The sequence below is a fragment of the Euwallacea fornicatus genome, chromosome 10 (genome assembly GCF_040115645.1).
Source record: "Euwallacea fornicatus isolate EFF26 chromosome 10, ASM4011564v1, whole genome shotgun sequence".
Classification (NCBI taxonomy): Eukaryota; Metazoa; Arthropoda; class Insecta; order Coleoptera; family Curculionidae; genus Euwallacea; species Euwallacea fornicatus.
In genome coordinates, this window is record NC_089550.1 from 2,535,416 (window position 1) to 2,553,030 (window position 17,615).

The 17,615-nt window shown below is 36.9% G+C and overlaps 4 protein-coding genes and 1 non-coding gene across 6 annotated transcripts; 3 read left to right on the forward strand and 2 right to left on the reverse strand.

Moving 5' to 3' along the window:
- Positions 1-1,284: 1,284 nt before the first annotated feature.
- On the forward strand, positions 1,285-3,363 carry TrpRS (Tryptophanyl-tRNA synthetase). Its single transcript, XM_066286765.1, has 5 exons — positions 1,285-1,554; positions 1,826-1,958; positions 2,036-2,314; positions 2,367-2,849; positions 2,904-3,363. The coding sequence occupies exons 1-5, from the start codon at positions 1,401-1,403 to the stop codon at positions 3,094-3,096; spliced, it is 1,242 nt and encodes a 413-aa protein (XP_066142862.1). The 5' UTR covers positions 1,285-1,400; the 3' UTR covers positions 3,097-3,363.
- A 643-nt stretch (positions 3,364-4,006) lies between these two features.
- Positions 4,007-6,141, reverse strand: LOC136341607 (E3 ubiquitin-protein ligase TRAIP-like). 2 transcript variants are annotated; one of them, XM_066286761.1, is made up of 7 exons: positions 5,821-6,141; positions 5,554-5,769; positions 5,242-5,502; positions 5,063-5,185; positions 4,721-5,012; positions 4,554-4,667; positions 4,007-4,500 (listed from the first exon to the last, which is right to left on the reverse strand). In XM_066286761.1, exons 1-7 carry the CDS (start codon positions 5,931-5,933, stop codon positions 4,249-4,251), a joined length of 1,371 nt encoding a protein of 456 aa, XP_066142858.1. In that variant the 5' UTR covers positions 5,934-6,141; the 3' UTR covers positions 4,007-4,248. The 2 variants fall into 2 exon arrangements, with proteins under 2 accessions (XP_066142858.1, XP_066142859.1); XM_066286762.1 differs by lacking the exon at positions 5,242-5,502.
- A 388-nt stretch (positions 6,142-6,529) lies between these two features.
- Det (Deterin) lies at positions 6,530-7,442 on the reverse strand. Its single transcript, XM_066286231.1, has 3 exons — positions 7,239-7,442; positions 7,052-7,135; positions 6,530-6,923 (listed from the first exon to the last, which is right to left on the reverse strand). Exons 1-3 carry the CDS (start codon positions 7,284-7,286, stop codon positions 6,612-6,614), a joined length of 444 nt encoding a protein of 147 aa, XP_066142328.1. The 5' UTR covers positions 7,287-7,442; the 3' UTR covers positions 6,530-6,611.
- A 320-nt stretch (positions 7,443-7,762) lies between these two features.
- On the forward strand, positions 7,763-7,834 carry TRNAQ-CUG (transfer RNA glutamine (anticodon CUG)). The gene has a single exon. It is a non-coding gene; the product is annotated as a tRNA-Gln (tRNA).
- Positions 7,835-8,130: 296 nt separating this feature from the next.
- Atg2 (Autophagy-related 2) lies at positions 8,131-17,408 on the forward strand. Its single transcript, XM_066286479.1, has 29 exons — positions 8,131-8,418; positions 9,315-9,483; positions 9,536-9,682; positions 9,741-9,843; positions 9,898-10,398; positions 10,453-10,601; positions 10,749-10,904; positions 10,992-11,253; positions 11,309-11,578; positions 11,629-11,820; positions 11,912-12,190; positions 12,243-12,418; positions 12,475-12,765; positions 12,904-13,125; positions 13,183-13,308; positions 13,365-13,555; positions 13,608-13,786; positions 13,838-14,081; positions 14,135-14,438; positions 14,544-14,828; positions 14,931-15,235; positions 15,292-15,459; positions 15,512-15,683; positions 15,741-15,966; positions 16,040-16,122; positions 16,184-16,375; positions 16,440-16,594; positions 16,643-16,795; positions 16,847-17,408. The coding sequence occupies exons 1-29, from the start codon at positions 8,248-8,250 to the stop codon at positions 17,072-17,074; spliced, it is 6,099 nt and encodes a 2,032-aa protein (XP_066142576.1). The 5' UTR covers positions 8,131-8,247; the 3' UTR covers positions 17,075-17,408.
- Positions 17,409-17,615: the final 207 nt, after the last annotated feature.

Below are 17,615 nucleotides of genomic sequence, written 5' to 3' on the forward strand. Positions count from 1 at the left end.
CCAAAATCAAAATTTCTTAAGTAAAAATTTATTCCCTTGACATCTACCATCGCAATGTCAGAAATTCAACGAATATGTGTATGCGGTAAATATCGAGCCAAAGAACCAGTGATCATCAAGGTAACAACATGTAAAAACAAGCACTGTAAGGCTGAGAGCGCCATTTGTGTACCGCCGACGCCAAGTATCGCTGAGGCTCAAGACGTGACTTCACCACAACCATCAGGTTCAATACAACTAAAACAGGAAAGTAGGGGGAGTACTGCGGCTGCTGCTGCTAAATTCCAGGATGGCACGTTAAAAACTGAGCAGGCAGATGAGCCTGCAAATGGAGTTGAAGACCTGGGAGAGACAAAATCAGAAGCTACTAAAGGCATGAATGGGAAGAAGATGGTGCCAGAACTGTTCTAGAAGTAAGAGAAATGAAATCTTTATCTCATAAATCCATGCCTAAGCACTAGGTTCATACAACTAAGGACATTGAAGAGTAGTCAATTGTTGAGACTATAATTACAATGGGAAAGAGAAGCTTTTGTTTCCACCTCCTGAAAAACAACCTCCAGAGGAAGCTGTCACTGTTCCAGGAAATTTACATAATACAGTGCGTTCTTAACACACTAACTAATAAAGCATGTACTCTAATAAAATACCAAATTAACGAAAAATGAAACAACTGCCATTCTCCTAGTTACTGATATCAGAATTTACACTCTTTCTTTCCTGAACTATTTTTTCTGGATTAAAGGCAATCTCACCTTAAAGTCTTAAGGTTTAAAACATAATAAGGGTAATAAAAATTACACTTTTGAGATAATGTTGAAAAACTATAATAGTAGATGTAGGTTTATAGTTAGAAATGCATATGTTTTATCACATAACTCAATATTATTTTATAGTCACAACTTCAAAAATCTTAATCAAGGTGATTCTGTATTTAATTGAAAATACTTCAATGGAAATTGGAGGAGTTTTCTCTCCGTATGAAAAACCTTGACACATTAACTAAAACGACGAAGATTCCTGGGGAATATAAAGCCAACTTGGAGATAAACATTAATGGTTATCAGAAAGTACTCAAGAACCAACAAACTTACCGTTAGGACTTTTTCCAGTTTAAAAAATTTTAATGGAATTATTGTATGTTGGAAATGAATCCATTTCCCATTTTTACAATGGGTAAAAGTGCTATTAGGGCTATTTATTTTGGAATGTTTTCTATTTCACAAAAGTCTGCGATAACGCTCTATTAATGACGTCATCTGACGTATGCCCATATGCTCCAATTTAACCTTCAAATTTGACAATTTCTTATATTTTTTCGAGAAAAGATAATTTGTGCGGGGTTTACCAACTTTCTCACCATATTTTACGAAATTTCTCCTTTAAACTCCAAATTACAAATGTCTGAAGCCTTAACAAATCGCGTGGACGGGTTTTCCTTGCAGGAACATTGTGAGCAACGTAATGGGCAAGAGAAAAGTGAAGAGGACCAAGTGGACCCCTGGAACGTCGTCAGCAAATCCGAGACTGGAGTCGATTACGATAAATTAATACGTAAGTTCAAAGATGTACTTCCTTGAGATAGCACTGGAAGATCATTTAAAATCTGTCCTCTATAAGAGATTCATGTAGAAATCAACATTTCCAACCAGGATCTGTTGGACTTTTGGGCTTCAGGTTGACTAGAGAAGGTGCAGTTTAATTGGTATAAACAGTCAATGTAAAACGTATAACGTGTTAAACATCAAAATGCAAAATTTATCTGCAAAAACATGAAGGAAATTTTGATTTTGGCCAGCAATTCATAATAGTTAATTAATTTTAGAGAGATTTGGAAGTTCCAAAATTGACGACGAACTTTTAGTACGTTTTGAGAAAGTTATTGGTAAACCAGTGCATCATCTCTTAAAAAGAGGCTTCTTTTTCTCGCATCGAGATTTACACTCGATTCTTACCAGGTAATTGCATTGCAAATTGGAAATAGGAAATCCTTGGGTTTATTGCGATTTCAAAAGGCAAAAAATAATTATTGTAGATATGAACAAGGTAAACCATTCTACCTCTACACAGGACGTGGGCCTTCATCCTCCTCAATGCACTTGGGGCACCTGATTCCTTTTACCCTGTGTAAATGGCTACAGGAGGTATTCAATGTACCTCTAGTCATTCAGCTAACAGACGATGAAAAAACTTTATGGAAAGATTTAACTGTAGATGAAGCTTATAAAATGGGTATTGAGAATGCTAAAGATATAATTGCTTGTGGATTTGACGTAAATAAAACGTTTATTTTCTCCGATTTTACTTATATTGGGTGAGTTTACCCACTTTTAATGATACACTAACTGTAAAATTCTATGTTGCAGTCAAAGGAAAGAGTTCTACCAAAATATGATTCGCATCCAAAAATGCGTCACTTTCAATCAAGTGAAAGGAATTTTTGGCTTTGATGACAGCACTGTGATTGGGAAAATCTCTTTTCCTGCAGTTCAAGCCTCCCCTGCCTTATCCACCTCCTTTCCAGACATCTTTGGCACCCAAAAAATTCCTTGTTTAATTCCTTGTGCCATTGATCAAGATCCCTATTTTCGGATGACCAGGGACGTGTGCCCTAGAATAGGCTTTGATAAACCTGCTTTAATGCATTCCAAATTTTTTCCTGCCCTTCAAGGGGCGAAAACTAAGATGTCGGCCTCTGAGGCAAATAGTACAATTTACATGAATGACACTCCCAAACAGCTGAAGAATAAGATCAACAAACACGCGTTCTCTGGGGGTCAGGCCACTGTAGAAGAGCATAGGAAGATTGGGGGAAACTGTGATTTAGACATATCTTATCAGTATTTAAGGTAATGTACGGTTTGCTTTTTTTTTTAGGACTAAATTGAAGTCGTTTTGTGAAGGTTTTTCCTAGAAGATGATGCGAGGTTGGAAGAAATCAGAAAAAGCTATACGAGCGGAGAGTTGCTTACTGGGGAATTGAAGAAAATTTTGATTGATACTTTAACTCCACTAATAACAAAACATCAGGAAGTCAGAGCTCAGATTAGCAATGAAACGGTGCAACAGTTTATGACGCCGCGGAAATTGTGCTAGAATTCGCCTACAATAAAATTTCATTTAAAATAAGGCGATTCCTAGTTGATTTTTTCGATGCGAGATATCTCGTGTGTTGTTTTTTTTACCATGCTTCTGCGTCTCTTTTTACTAAATGAAAGTATTTAATTTTATTTATTGATATTTATTTTGATGAAAAGAGCTGTAATTTTTAAAATTATTTTTACTCAATTGGAGCAAAGTTATATGAAACTATTTTAGCTGCAAATTTGTTAATGAATTTTCTACCGTGGTTTAATGAATAAAATTTAGAAGAAAACTAAAAAATGTTTTATTTGCTAATGCCACCAGTTAGAGGTAAAAACTTGCACACAATATTTGTTTATCCTATAATATTAAAAAAAAAAATGTTGTTTTGGCGATGATAATAGTTTATGGGAGTTTCCCAGCTCATGGTTAAAGCAGAATCGATGTTCAGAAAACACTCGCCTACCTCAAAATTTATTCTTATTGTGGATAATTGTGGACGTGCATATGATTACTATACCCACTAAAGTCCTTCCGACCACTAAAAAAAGGGACTGCAGGGGGAATCATGACTGAAAGCTGTTGAAACCAATTCCTATACGATTCCATGAATTAAAATGACTTCATAACGGTATTAATATCTGACGGTCATCTGTTTAAAAATATGATGCCATCTCACCATTTTTGACAAAATACCAGCAATAGTTACCATTCAGTCTTTCTAAATCGTCAACCACTTTACTATTTAAATTAAAGCCTTGATGATGAGGAAGATGCATATTTTTCTCTCCAATTTGAACCGAACTATTATGAAAAATTTACGGGAAAGATCTGCTCTTAATGATTTTTTGTCTGAATTTGGAAAAATACATTTATTATTATTCAGATACACACAAATTTCTCAATCTAATAATTAAACTACTTACGGATTTAATTTTTATATTAATATTATTGTTATTATTTATATCAACACCAGTCACAGTGGGTTTTGGTTTATTAAAAATTTTAATAAAAACATCACCAAAGTTAAAAGCTTTTGTGATGTTCAAAGTATCATATGATGTTATTATGTGTGGTGCAAATTTGAAACAAAACTGGATTCTTCCTAAAAACCTGAGCATATTGTAATACGAATTGCGTGCCCAAAAGTTTTTTAAGGCACATCTAAGCCAAATTAACAAAATCGGAAATTGTCCTGTGCTGCTTGCCCGCTTCGGCGGACAATTTCTTAAGCTTAGATGATGAGCTTTTTGCATGTTTCGGTCGTTTAATAGCAGGTGTGGGAAAGACGTCTTCTTTACTAGAACCCCCCCAACCATCGTATTTCGCACTATTAGTAACCTTTTTATTATCACTTGGCGCAGCATTAGATGTTGATGATACGCTAGATGTCGATGGTATCTTAAAGATTGAGAACTAAAAATTGGCATATAATAAAAATCTCCACGAAAATTTGCAGAAACTCTCACTTTGTTGCCTGTAACAGTCTTCTTTTTGGCCCTCTGAAGACCAAATATTCCCATACTGGAGGGGGGAAGTGGAGATTCTTCCACAATAACTGTGTCTATGGAGTCATTAACTGACTAAATCCTCAAATAAAATAAGATAATTGAGCCAAATGTGGAAAATGAATTACCTGGCTGAAAGCAGGATCTAAAGGTGGTGTATGTGGGGACCTATCCCTTTTCCTGTCCACTCTTGGGGGGGTAAATGATTCAAACAAATTGATATCATTGTCATTGTGCTTGCAAAGAACTACTGGTGTTCTATTATAATTGACAGGACTCTCGGCAACTATTCTTTGAATACTATTATTCACACAATCATTATTTTTGTTTTCTTCAAGTCTGACGGAAAGCTGAGTGAATTTATTTTTCAAAAAATTTACTTCCATCTCGTAACTCGATTTTAATGACATCAGCTGTCTCCTAAGAAAAAATAAGTTAAATGGCAAATGTGAGACAGGCATAGTTTATACTCTGTCTCCTCCAATTTGCATTTCATATCATCCATGTTCCTCTTGTATTGCAATAATTCATTTTGGGTCTTTTTGTGCTCATGCTGTAGCTCTCGCTTCTTTTTATCGGTGTCTACCAGAGACCTTAAATAACACTTTGACATTGGGATATAAAATCAACAGAAAATTGAAACATTTACTTTTTTAAAGTGGCAGCAAGTAAGGCCAAAGATTCAACATTATTTTCATTTCTGATGATATCCTGTACTTGTTGTTTAGTCCCACTTACAGCAATTTGCACATTTTCCAATCCTTTAATTTCATTCTTTAACTTGGTAACTTCATCTTTCAGTTTATTGCAATTTTTAACTTGTCCTTTAAAGAATTTAACCTGCTCTTTTAGAGCTGCAACTATGGAATCATATGTGCGTTCAGCAGTCTCTAATTCTTTGACATGTAGTCTGAATGCTTTAGATTAGAGTTGAAGAACCAAATTAAAAAAAAAAACTTACAATAATGCTTTGTTTTTATTCTCAATCTCCTTATTTTTAATGGCGATGTTTTTCATTTCTTGCTCCTTTAATTTCATAGAAAACTCTATACTGTCCAATTTGTGCTGAAGCACAGTGACATCATCCCCAAGGTCTTGAGATTGAGCTACGTTCACATATAATCGAACCAGGGACTTTGTGGACACTTTGTTGCGACATTGGGGGCACGTTTTCGAGCTAAAACACTCTTTGACTATATGAGGGGGAAAAAGTGCCCTTTAAGCGTACTTTTCGAACCAATGCAACAGGCAGGTGTAGTGGAAAATGTGCCCGCATTGTGTGCTGTAAATATCCGCGCTGGGGGTGAAGAGATCGCTGCAAATCACACAAGTGATGTGCATTGTTTAAAGGCGTGTAGAAATGTGGGCAGTTAGGTACTAAAAGCTTTAGGACATTATAAAGATCGACACCAGAATGATGGAAATAGAGACTGACTAATCAAACTGGTATTTCGAAAAAACGTAATTTAAATTCTGTAAAAAAAGATTTCCTTTAACGAACGTATAATAATAATAATAATTTAAGGTAACCTCAAGTTTGACAGCTCAGCTGCTGAAGGCAACGGTAAATTCCTGGTTGCCTAATTTAAGAAACCAGCGCTCTGTCAGGTACCACAAAGAAATTTTCAAGTTTATAATTAGGCAAAAAGCATTGTTGCACCAGACCATTTCAAACGTTGAGGGTAAAAGCTAAGTGTGTTATCTATTGTTACAATTTTTAGGGTACTTGTGCTTCAATTTGACGTCATATGAAGTAATATTTCATTCAAGAACTGTCCTAAATAAAAATACTATCACAAATTCATCTTAAAAACCTCTGTAAAATCTTATTTCATTCTTCAGGACAATTGAACTAAATTAATTTAAAATAGTACATAAATTAGTGACGAGGCTTATTCTGCATTTGCATAATAGCAATTAATTAAGGAAAGGCTGTATGTATTAAATTGTTAGTTATGTATTAAAAATACATCGAGACCCAACAATAAATAATATACAATCCAACACACATCCAAGACTTCACTTCTCTTCTTTAATAACTTTTCCATGTTTCATTTCCCAACACTTGGCCATACTCTTCTTCAATCTATTTATATGCTGATTCATAGAATGAACCTCAAATGTTTCAAAAAAATCTATTAATTCTGCCAAAGTCCAATTGGCTTGAGCTTTCTGCATTTTTGCAAATTCACAAGATGGAGCATGTTTTAAATGTTCTGACCACGGGTTGTCCTCTTCTTCCCATCCGTCTAAGGATTTATGACAGTAAAAGCACTTAACTGAATCTGGGTCTTGTCTTGAGCCTACAAAAATAAACCCAGCCTCTGCCATCTAAAACAGGATTAGAATTTAAATCAACTGATTTGTGGAACTGAAACGTAGAAGTTATTAAGGTTTAGTTATTGAATTGTCGAATCCTTGCTTAAATTTCACCTCTAGGATTAAAAGAATTGGATTACCTTTTGAGCACTGCACGGTGAGTGTTGCTTAAAGGGCCATAGTTTGTAAGTCTTCAGTCGATTATTCTCGTGTAAATATTCGTCCTAAAATGGATATTCATCTTTCAGAAAGCAACTACAATAATGCAATTTACTTTTGAACCTGCTTTTAAGGGGGCAAGGCTTAGATCAAATATTAATTACTTACCGCCAATTCTACTTGTTCTAATAATTTAGCTATGATTTTGCTATGCATTTTTGTTAATATGATAATAAAATTTGTGGCAAATGAATGCTATTTTGTGAAAGTTTTCACTATTTCATATGTATTTTTTAAATGTTATTCTCCAATAAAAATAAAACAACCAAACTCAATGACGGTTGTATTTAAATTTTAAGGTTGACAGTGCGTAGATTGAGAATTTTAAAGGAAAGGTTTAATGCTGTGTTCTTAGTATTTACCATTATCAAGACAGAGACATCGATGTTCGGGAAAGAATGAAAATCGGCTCTTGACATTTTGACAATCTTTTTGTCTGTCATTATAAAAAAATATTAAAATTATTTTGATTGTGAGTATAGGATCTGAAGAATTTAATGCAGAATAGGTACAATTGTATGGTTTTAGAAATATTTGTCATAATACTTAATTATTATCAATAATATAGTTATATTTATAACCTCATAGGATTCTGCTAGGTATTTAGAACATTTAGATCTCATTAAGCAATAGGTCCCATGGTGTAATGGTTAGCACTCTGGACTCTGAATCCAGCGATCCGAGTTCAAATCTCGGTGGGACCTGGATTTTCTTTTTATTTTTCTCGTGATATTAAGTTCATATTATAATTCAATAATTCATTACGATATTAAAAATATATATTTTTTTAAGAGCGTTTTCTAATTTTTTAGCCTTACTTACAAATGAAGAAAATGAATAAATTAACACGAATTTCAAAACTAGTTTCACATTACTCTTGAAATTAAAATTATGTGATAAACGTGGCATCAATGTCAACATTGCCGGACCAGCTGGCTTCTTGCGCCGTGTTCTTATTTGCCGCATCTGCGCACGACATCAACAGACAATCTCAGTTGGTTTCTGTCAATTTCCACGCATTTTCTCATGTCCTCATTTCTGGTCCGTGATCGCCAAAACAAAGAGCTGCGTTCAGCAGAATGTATACAATTGAAAATTAGTGTTTTTCAGCATTGCCATGCCGTGGTACGACAACCTGATACCCGATTATATAAAGAAGAATGTGTGCACTTGTTTAATTAAGCGCTATTTGAGTAAATTCATTGAAAATGAAATAACTCGGGACCAACTCAACTTGGACTTGTACAATGGTCGGGCCACTGCTGAGAGGATCAGCCTTGCTGTCGAGGTAAATTTCCACCTTCCCTATCAAGAAGAACGCGTATAAAATTCAAAATTGTAATGCTTACATGCCACCAAGTGGTTTTAAATTTAAGTGAAGCATGGTCATGTTTATTATTATTGAAAAAAACAATTCATGTTTTCAATGACATTCCATAATAACACTGAAAACTGCGTAGCAGCGTTGGGAGCACGTTTTATTCAATGGGGAAATTCGGAGGTTAAATGGCAATTTTTAAAATAACTGGCCTAAACTTGAGAAGGAAATTAAAATAGATTTGATTATTCAATGTTGAGTTGAATTTCATAAGTTCGTTGTTTGCCAAGTAACATGCAGAAGAGCTCATCTATACAGATTTAAATCATTTATTACATCTGTTATCAAGTAATTAACTACAACTGCTATCGAAATAAAACCATAAAATAAAATAGAAAATTTGTTGTAAAGTAATTCAGGGTCACGAAAAGTAGTGTCAAAAATTGGTTCATCAACAGTATCAAAAATTATTTCTTTCTAAGTTGATAGTAGTATTGACACTACATTTTGAAGTCATAATCTGACTTCAAAAAAGGGGTAGAGATATATTTCTTTGTTTATGAGATAAGCAAGCATTCTAACAGCCATTTTCACAATTTTGAAGTTGCTTCTAAAATGTAAAAATAGAATTCTGAAAGTTTCATGTGTTTTAAATGTTAGGCCCCAATATTTAATGAAAGCATAGAAGTAGAAAACTATACAGGGTAAAACATGTCATTAAGGAGATACTTCAGGTAACATGTATGTATATATACCTACTTACTTTACTTTCATCTCTTCATCCACTCAGTATTTAAGCAGCTTAATGTGCTAAAATAAATCTTAATAATTGCACATTATTATTATTATCTCGTTTTATAAATCAGGCCCTTAATGAACTGGGCGAAACACAGAACTGGCCCATTGAATTCGTCGACGGCTACATCGACAAAATTCACATTAGTATTCCCTGGAAATCAATTTTCAACAACTCCACTGAAATTGAAATATGTGGCTTGAAAGTCACTGCCCAGCCAAAGCAGAGAAAGGAAGATGGTAATGCTTAATGTACAACTTTGGTTAATAATCCTTATATCATTACTTAAAGCCACCTCTATGTTTGAATCCATGTGGAACTCCATGTCGAGCTCCATTCAATTAGCAGAAGAGTTTGTCAAGGAGGCAGCTTCCAAGAAGGAGAGTGATAATCAGTCCATTGAGGGAATTGAGCTTTTTGCACAAACTATTGATACTGGTAATGTTCAATATACTGTCTTTTTATTAGTTTCTTTTACAATTAAATATTTTAATAGTCGCCCGAAGGATTAAAATTAAACTAACTGATACTATAATTCAAGTGGAGCATCTTCCCAAAGAAAGCGAGAAGGGCGTGGGTTTACTTATCAACATAGACTGGTTTGTCTTCCTTCTCTTTCTCTTCATGCAATTCTTTAATTATTACTTCATTAGCATGGAGTATTACGACGACTTCAGCATAGAAAACCAGAACGACATGGACACTTTAGACCCTTCCAAACAAGACTGCAGAAAAGCATATCTTGTAGACTCAGTTACGACTAAAAACGTAATTTTAAAGGGCATTCAACTGTCCACTGTGGAATTCTCTAGTGGAGACAGAACAGTATCTAAATCTCTAATTCGAGAAGATAGTCGAGAGTCTTTGAAAGACGACGAGACCTTCTTTGAGACTGCTGAGACAGGAAGCAAAGAAACCGATTCCGAGCCAGAAATTACTGAAGAAAGCTGCGTTAGGCATGTTATTCTCTGCGGAAAATGTTTTAGCAACCAGGAAGTGAAAATCCGACTAAAACAGTCTGAAACCAAAAGTGGTCCTAAGGTGGCTATAGAACTAAATTTGGGTTCTTTAGTGCTGTTTCTGTCTCCAAGACAGTTTCATATTTTAATAGAACTGATGAACGGATTTTCCAGCCCGGATTTGGAGGACAACAGGTAAAAGTATAAATAGAAAATGATCGAGGAAAAAATGTAGGTGAGATTTTGCAGTAATGTAAGTCATAAGCAACCTCAGCCTAGACCGATGACTGATATGGATTATGAAAGGGTGGAGGAACAACTGGGACAATTAACAGGCAATAGGAACTTTCCAGGTTTGGGGCTGTTGCATGGACAAGGATGGTCATCGGGAACTTTAGGTGATGCTCTAGATTTTGATGTATTTTGATTTGGATTGGAGATTATTGTAAAAGTTTGGTACTGATATAAACCACAATGTGAACTTTTACGTCCCTAGTGAACGGAAAAACTGAAACTCATTCATGAAGTATTTTCTCTTTTTTCAGAAGAAAGCATGGATAGCGAATATCTTCCAATGCGAGGCGCGACTAGCGCTATGTTTGACAGCGCTATGAGCGGTTTCAGTAGCTCGATGGATTCTAGCGTTAGTTCTAGCATGATCAGCTCAGCCACTGATGCCGCTTCACTGCTAAGAAGAAAAGGTTATTAAGTTATTATTAACACTAAAATATTGAAATTAGGGACCACATCAACTTTCCTTTTTTTTGTTGTCACTGAACATCTTCCAGCACTCAGCAACATCGATTCAGACCCTACAGCCGAAATTTCCCACTTCCAAGTGCGCATCGCGGTACTCGGTGTGATTTTATTGCATGAAGATTTGCTAGTGCAATCTTCGAGCAACGAAAAAGCTCTGGTTTGGCAAATGCAGTCTCTAGCCGAAAAGTTCTTTAATGGCATCGATATGAGCACATTTATCGGGGTTGTTAGTGACGGGTTTGAGAATGTTCACAAAGCATTCGAGAAGGCTTGCAATTTGAACCATTTAAAGTCAGTTTTTGTCGATTATTTCCTTAACTTTTTTGATGTAACTGAGGTATTGCAGGCTGCTTGCTTCACCCTTAAAGCTCGAAGGCAACGAAACGACAACCTCCAGTGCCTTTTCAATCACCGGCAGTTTAACCGCCTCGAAATTTGAGCTCTCCGAGTGTCTGTACAATGGAGGCTTCAAGCACATTCCAATAATTAGATTTAAATCACCTCAAAGTGCCAATATTCCCAGTACTGCTAGGGCTAACTTGGGGCTCAAGTTCAAGCACGTGCAGCGGGCCGGCAAAAGTTTGGGCAGGAAGGGAGGACCCAAGACTGAAGTATCGTAAGTGAAGCTTTTATTAAAAGAATTTAGTTTGAAATTAGTTACATTAGGGTGCATCTTGATCAGTGCTCAACGGAATTTGATCTCTCAATCGTGGACCGAATCGCCTGCCTTTTATTCAACCCTCCAGTTTGCGGAGGGAGGCAAGATCTACCTAAATTATCTCCGGTGCTTGGCGAACCTGTCGTCAGGGCTTTGCACGATTTTAAGATATCTTGTCCAGTTTTTAATTTCAACATACGGTAAGTTTCCAAGTACAAATTTCAGTCTCCATTGAGTTACCATTATCAATCATAATATTGCCAATTTCTAATCAATAACTTTCTTGGGCAGCTTCCCTATTCCAGACTTTAGACCAGCTACTGACATGAGCAAACCACCTTGGTGGGAGCGGAATGTGCGTAGCGATTTTATATCTCTGGTGCTTCATAACGCGAATTTCCACACACAATTTCAAACTGGACAGAACTTCAGCCAGTTTGATGTCGACTGCAAGGAGTTAGGAATATTTTATCATGAAAGCGAGTTTGCTGAAGGGATGCATATAGCCCGTGCAGGGTTTGAGGATAAACCTTTAAGTTCTATCCAAAGTAGCCCCAATTTGCTTACCAAGTATGTTTTTCTGATTGAGGTTTTGTGTTCTTTCTAACTCAGACAATTTTAGGTTAACCATTAAAATGTTTTCCCAAAAAGTGGATGATGAAGAGGAAGCGATTATTGACCCCATGACGCACTCTTTCTATGGTGCCTTCGAGAATCAAGGAAATCCAGATCCTGGTCCTTTTGGTGCTAAAAAGGTTGTCCATAAAAGCGACACCCCTCATAAAAACGTAGAAAAAGGTATTTTCTTTAACATAATATTTAACTATATTCTAGTCCACATTTTACTCTGGCAGATACTTCTGAGGAACAAGTTATCCCTGGAGACAACACCGAATTGGAATCCTTTGTAAAATCCACAGTATCGAATGCTCAAATTTTAGTTGAAGTTAGTTTGCCAGCTGTGTCAGTGCAGTTGGAGTCCAAGCACATTTACGAGTTAATTTACAATAGAATAAGTAATGATTTGTTGTTGTGGGAGCCGCAGGCACCAAGACCAACTACAAGCAAAAGCCCAGTGCTAGTTCAGTTCGGGGATTTGGCGCTGGAGCATAATTATGTATTAGCGAACAGTGGATTTCATTATGGTAAGTTAAAAAGCGTTTTAGAAGAAATTTGAGGAAATGTTTGTTGTGGTAACGTCGCTCTTCAGGGCATTAAACAGTGTTACCAACCAATCATTAAATTACTTCAGAAGTTTGGTACATGTGAACATTTTTTCCCAGAGTCTGAGAGCGAATCCAGTGACGAAGACATCACAACTAACGTTTTCCGCTCTGCATATGACAGATACCGCAATAAGTTCAAGCACACAACAAAAGATGCCAGTCAAAGCAGGCACAAAAAGAACAGTAATCAGAGTGCTTTTGTGCTTTGGCTGAATATTGAAGAAGGACTGGTAAGTTTGAACCCACCAGTTCGGGATGTTACTGGGAACGTTATTCCAGGTACGTACGTATAATAGTATAATGATAATTTTTTAAAATGTAAATTAAAAAAATTAGGCCAACAAGGAGAGTTGGCGCTCCACGTGAACCACGCCACTGTGTTCATTGTAAGCGGCTATAAGGGCGATAAAGACTTGGGTTATGTATGTGTTCAAGTTGGTGATGCTCAACTATACCATTGTGGTGAGTCATGAAAATATAGTTAAATGTTACATTTTCTTTTTTTACTCGGATTAAAGATATTCAACCCACGCCAAGTACGAGCGCGTCTTTAAAAGACGCAGGTGCACTTCTTGGGAACCACCTGTTTCCCACCATTTATAAATCGGATCAGAAGAGCTTCACTTCATCAACAAGCAGAGGTGGAGATCGTGAAATGTTCACCGTAGCACTTAAAATTCAAGCGAACCATGAAACGCACCATGTCAAGGTTTACTTTGGCTCAATGGTTTAAACCATGTTAAAACTTCAATATTCTTTAGGTTATTACGGTTTCTCTCGGACTTAATCGAGCTACTTTGCGGCACAAAATGAGCAGTTCCTGGATTTCGCATCTCATCGATTATTTTAATGTCACCGATTATCCCCTGCAAGGTTACGTCCCAAAAGATGTGCTCACAGAGCTTCATTTGCACATTTGGGATTGCGTTATTGATTATAGGTAAGTGCGACAATTTAAGTTTATTTGACAGCGAAAAAATTTTAATTCCAGGCCTTTTCATTTACCTCTTCGGTCGGCTATTTCAATTGGAAGCTTTAGCATATCCAGTCACTTGACTGCAGCTGCAAATACGTCAACTTTGACCATGATTTTCGAAGATTGTGGCCTGTTTTTGAGCGAAAAGGCTCCGCCTAAAGATGGCGTCCCTTCGCAGATTAAAGTGGATCTGCAAAAAGACTATGTCAATGTTATCGAAATTGCCCTATTTGAGATCAGCATCAAAACCACGGACAAGGTACTTTATTAGGTCGCTTAGTAATTATAAATATAAGTATTGATTTTGCGTAGCAAAGCGGCATCAATCCACATATCGATCTGCGCACCTCCATCAACATGCTTAACATCAGAACATGTTCAGACAGCGGTCGCGCCCTCTTCCAGCTATTGACGTACTACATTAACGACGGTGATTTGACAGTTACGACTCAACACCAGCAACAAACTGAGTCGAATCCGTCAAGTCCTCACAAGGTGATGGAGGAAGAGTTACTGAGTTTGGAACATGATGATTGTAGTATAAGCAAAAGTCAGCAGGAGCATATTAGTGAGTTGCTAGAGGAGGCGATGGAGGAGAGTACGATGACTAACAAGGGTGAGTTTATTAAGTGGAGGATCCAGTTTCTAAAAAGAAGCCAACTTCACCATCATTTTTTATATATTTTTATACCAAATTCATCAATTTTGTTTGAACTTGCAGCGGAGTCGACTTATCCCTCAACGGGGGCCAAACTCTTCTATTTCCCAGACGAGAAAGAAGCGCTACAGGAACTGCCTATTCATACCATTCCTCAAGTAACTACCGATTTAGGGGATATTAATGTGTACCATTTCGGCAGCGGCAATGACCAAGACGTCGATGAAGATTTTTGCTTCATTGGGGATGACGCCATACTGCCGCAAAACGGCAGTCCCGAGATTACATGGTTTAGTCAGGACGTTACAATCATCGAGAATTATATCGCGAAACCTGATGGAAAACGAGGTAAGAACTATTATAATTGGAGATCTGGGGAGTTAAATACACTTAATATTTTATTATTACAAATTTTACACATGGAATTGAAATTTTCTTTTCCTCCTTAAGATATTTTGGCTCCACCGAAGAATTTCCCGACGCCCACATCCCGCTACACTCTTTGCGACATGTCGATAGTATGGCAAATGTACGGGGGCAACGATTTCAAATCTCAAAAAAAGGAAGAGGGCAGCAAAAAAGAAGTCAGATTTGCGGATAAACAACTGGGAGACACCGTGACCTTCTCGAATAAGGATCATAGCCGCGTAAACTTCACCAAACGTAAAAATGATCGTACCAGGAACTTGTCTTGGATTCAAAAAGGAGGCCTAAATCGTGATCATTCGGTGTTGATGGAGTTGCAGTTGAGTAAGGTTTGTGTCTGACCCAATCAGTTTTTTGAACAAGTGTTTTGAGATTTTAGTTACAGGTTAGGTTCAGTCATGAGGTATATCCAGATACCTGCAAGCAAGCCTCTAGACAAGTCCTGTCGATTTTCAATGTAGAGGTCAGGGATAGATTAGCGTCTAGCCAGATTAATAAGTTTCTCTATCAATATTCTAGTCATGCTCTGCCCAAACAGTCGCATTCAAACATGGTGAGTTTGAGTGTAACAGTTAAGGGCTTAAGGTGAATAACGTTTGCTCTAGATGCTAATAAAAGCTTTGCACTCGAGGCCAGACCCTAAGGTAAATCAGCAGGAATGCGATTTGAAGATATCCCTGTTACCCATTAGATTAAACATCGATCAGGATGCTCTGTTTTTCATGGTCAACTTCTTCAAGGAGTTGGGTGGAGAAACCGTGGAGGAGCCTTTTGCTGGTTTGCATACATTTTTTAATTAAAAACTCTTATTTGTTAATCTTTTGTTGAGTATAGAAGGCCTCAAAGACAGTCCACTTCAGTCATTACAATCCCTTCAGTCGCATCACCCCCCAATAATGACTACATCGATTGATAGTGAAAGGGAAATCGAACAAAAAGCCAAGGAAGTGGTAACCGAAAATTTAATTTTATTAGAGAGCAGATATCACACTGAAGAAGTCAAGGAGGAATCCAGTGCTTCCCATGTATCAACCAGCGACTCAGCTCCCATTTATTTCAGGTAAGTGTAATAACTTTGTTTAACTATTAAAATCATAACAGCCTATTTATTGTACTTTTTCTTCATATAATAGACACGTAGAATTTTCCAAAGACGTCTTGATCCGTCTGGATTACATCGGCAAACGAGTGGATATGAGTCACGGCTCAATTGCTGGTTTGTTATCTGTACTAAAAGGGTTCAAAAATATTGGAAATAATTGTTATTTCATTTAAAGGTCTTTTAATGGGGCTCGCATACCTAAAGTGTTCAGAAATTAGACTGAAGCGAATCGTCTACCGACACGGTCTATTAGGGTTTAATAAGTTAATTGCGTTTTTACTGCAAGAATGGATAGCAGACATTAAGAAAAATCAATTGTCTACCATATTAGGAGGCGTGGGTCCCATGAAAGCCGTTTTACAATTGTGTAAGTTATTGTAGAAGCTTTTCTGAAATTTTCTAATGGGTGATTTATCTTCTTTTTTTTTTAGTCCAGGGGGTGTGGGATTTGTTTTGGCTGCCCATCGAACAGTACCAGAAAGACGGTAGGATTGTGCGCGGGTTGCAAAGGGGCGCTAATAGCTTTACTACTTCTACAGCCATGGCAGCCTTAGAGCTGACTAGCAGATTAATTTATTTCATACAAGTTAGTTCCATTTTTTTTTCGAATAACATATTTAATCAAATATTTTAGTACACTGCAGAAACAGCTTATGACATGCTTTCTCCTGGCCCGAGCCTGCGAACTAGACGCATGCAGGCCCAACGTAAAAACCGTAAGAAGCGCTACCATCAACCTCAGGATATCAGAGAGGGGATAACCAACGCCTGCATGGCAGTCAAAGAAGTAGATATCAATAATTATTTGGTAAACGCTCAAGTAACTGTGGATGTGTAGGGTTTAGGTGAGACTGCTGACAACATCGTGCAAGTGGCTACCATCGAGAAAGAGCAGAAAGGCATAAGCGGGGCAGTGGGTGCGGTGATGCGCCAAATTCCCCCCACCATCGTCAAACAGATTATTATTGTCTCAGACGCTACCAACAACCTCATTGAAGGGGTGCAAAGTCAGCTAGTACCGGACGCCAGGAAGGAGGCTAATGAAAAGTGGCTGAGCGATTCATAGGGGTTACAAATTAACATGAAACTGATGTGATATTTATTAATGCTAGGGATTATTCATTATCTTTTGAACGGAGTTTTGTCAGAGATGCCCGGATTTTGATACTTATTTTGGTGTGATTTTTCTATATTTTACTACGGGTGCGTTTTGGTTCTGATCTCTATACCTAGGAGTTTTGATATAATGGTGTGAAGTTTGTAGTGTGATTGGTAATTTAAAAAGCGGCAATGTTACGTCTTGTTGATTTTCTGTGTAAATATGGATATTTCTAAAAAGTAGTTATTATTAAATGAATGTTAAGATTTACTAAAGCAAATATATTATTCTTTTACCATTGGCAGAGGGTTTTTATTAAAATATTACAGAATGGTGGATAATGTGGTTTTCAATCACTAGAAGCAGGAACATTCGGTAAATACATAGACTGAAATTGGATTGAAAATTTCGTCGTGTTTCCCAATAAAAAGATTGCTCCCCGCATGGGTCTCAAATTAATTGAGGTAAAGTACTTAAAATACACTGCTCATAGGAATCCTATAATCTT

Coding starts and splice junctions, on each gene's coding strand:
- Atg2 (XM_066286479.1), top strand. CDS start 8,248: ATGCCGTGGTACGACAACCTGATACCCGATTATATAAAGAAGAATGTG. Junction 13,556..13,607: donor ATGAAACGCACCATGTCAAG/GTTTACTTTGGC, acceptor AATATTCTTTAG/GTTATTACGGTTTCTCTCGG. Junction 15,684..15,740: donor CGTGGAGGAGCCTTTTGCTG/GTTTGCATACAT, acceptor TGTTGAGTATAG/AAGGCCTCAAAGACAGTCCA.
- Det (XM_066286231.1), bottom strand. CDS start 7,286: ATGCATAGCAAAATCATAGCTAAATTATTAGAACAAGTAGAATTGGCG. Junction 7,136..7,238: donor TAGAACAAGTAGAATTGGCG/GTAAGTAATTAA, acceptor TATCCATTTTAG/GACGAATATTTACACGAGAA. Junction 6,924..7,051: donor CACCGTGCAGTGCTCAAAAG/GTAATCCAATTC, acceptor ATCCTGTTTTAG/ATGGCAGAGGCTGGGTTTAT.
- TrpRS (XM_066286765.1), top strand. CDS start 1,401: ATGTCTGAAGCCTTAACAAATCGCGTGGACGGGTTTTCCTTGCAGGAA. Junction 1,959..2,035: donor TTACACTCGATTCTTACCAG/GTAATTGCATTG, acceptor TAATTATTGTAG/ATATGAACAAGGTAAACCAT. Junction 2,315..2,366: donor TCCGATTTTACTTATATTGG/GTGAGTTTACCC, acceptor TCTATGTTGCAG/TCAAAGGAAAGAGTTCTACC.
- LOC136341607 (XM_066286761.1), bottom strand. CDS start 5,933: ATGCACATCACTTGTGTGATTTGCAGCGATCTCTTCACCCCCAGCGCG. Junction 5,186..5,241: donor CTTGCTGCCACTTTAAAAAA/GTAAATGTTTCA, acceptor GTGTTATTTAAG/GTCTCTGGTAGACACCGATA. Junction 4,668..4,720: donor TAGATCCTGCTTTCAGCCAG/GTAATTCATTTT, acceptor TTGAGGATTTAG/TCAGTTAATGACTCCATAGA.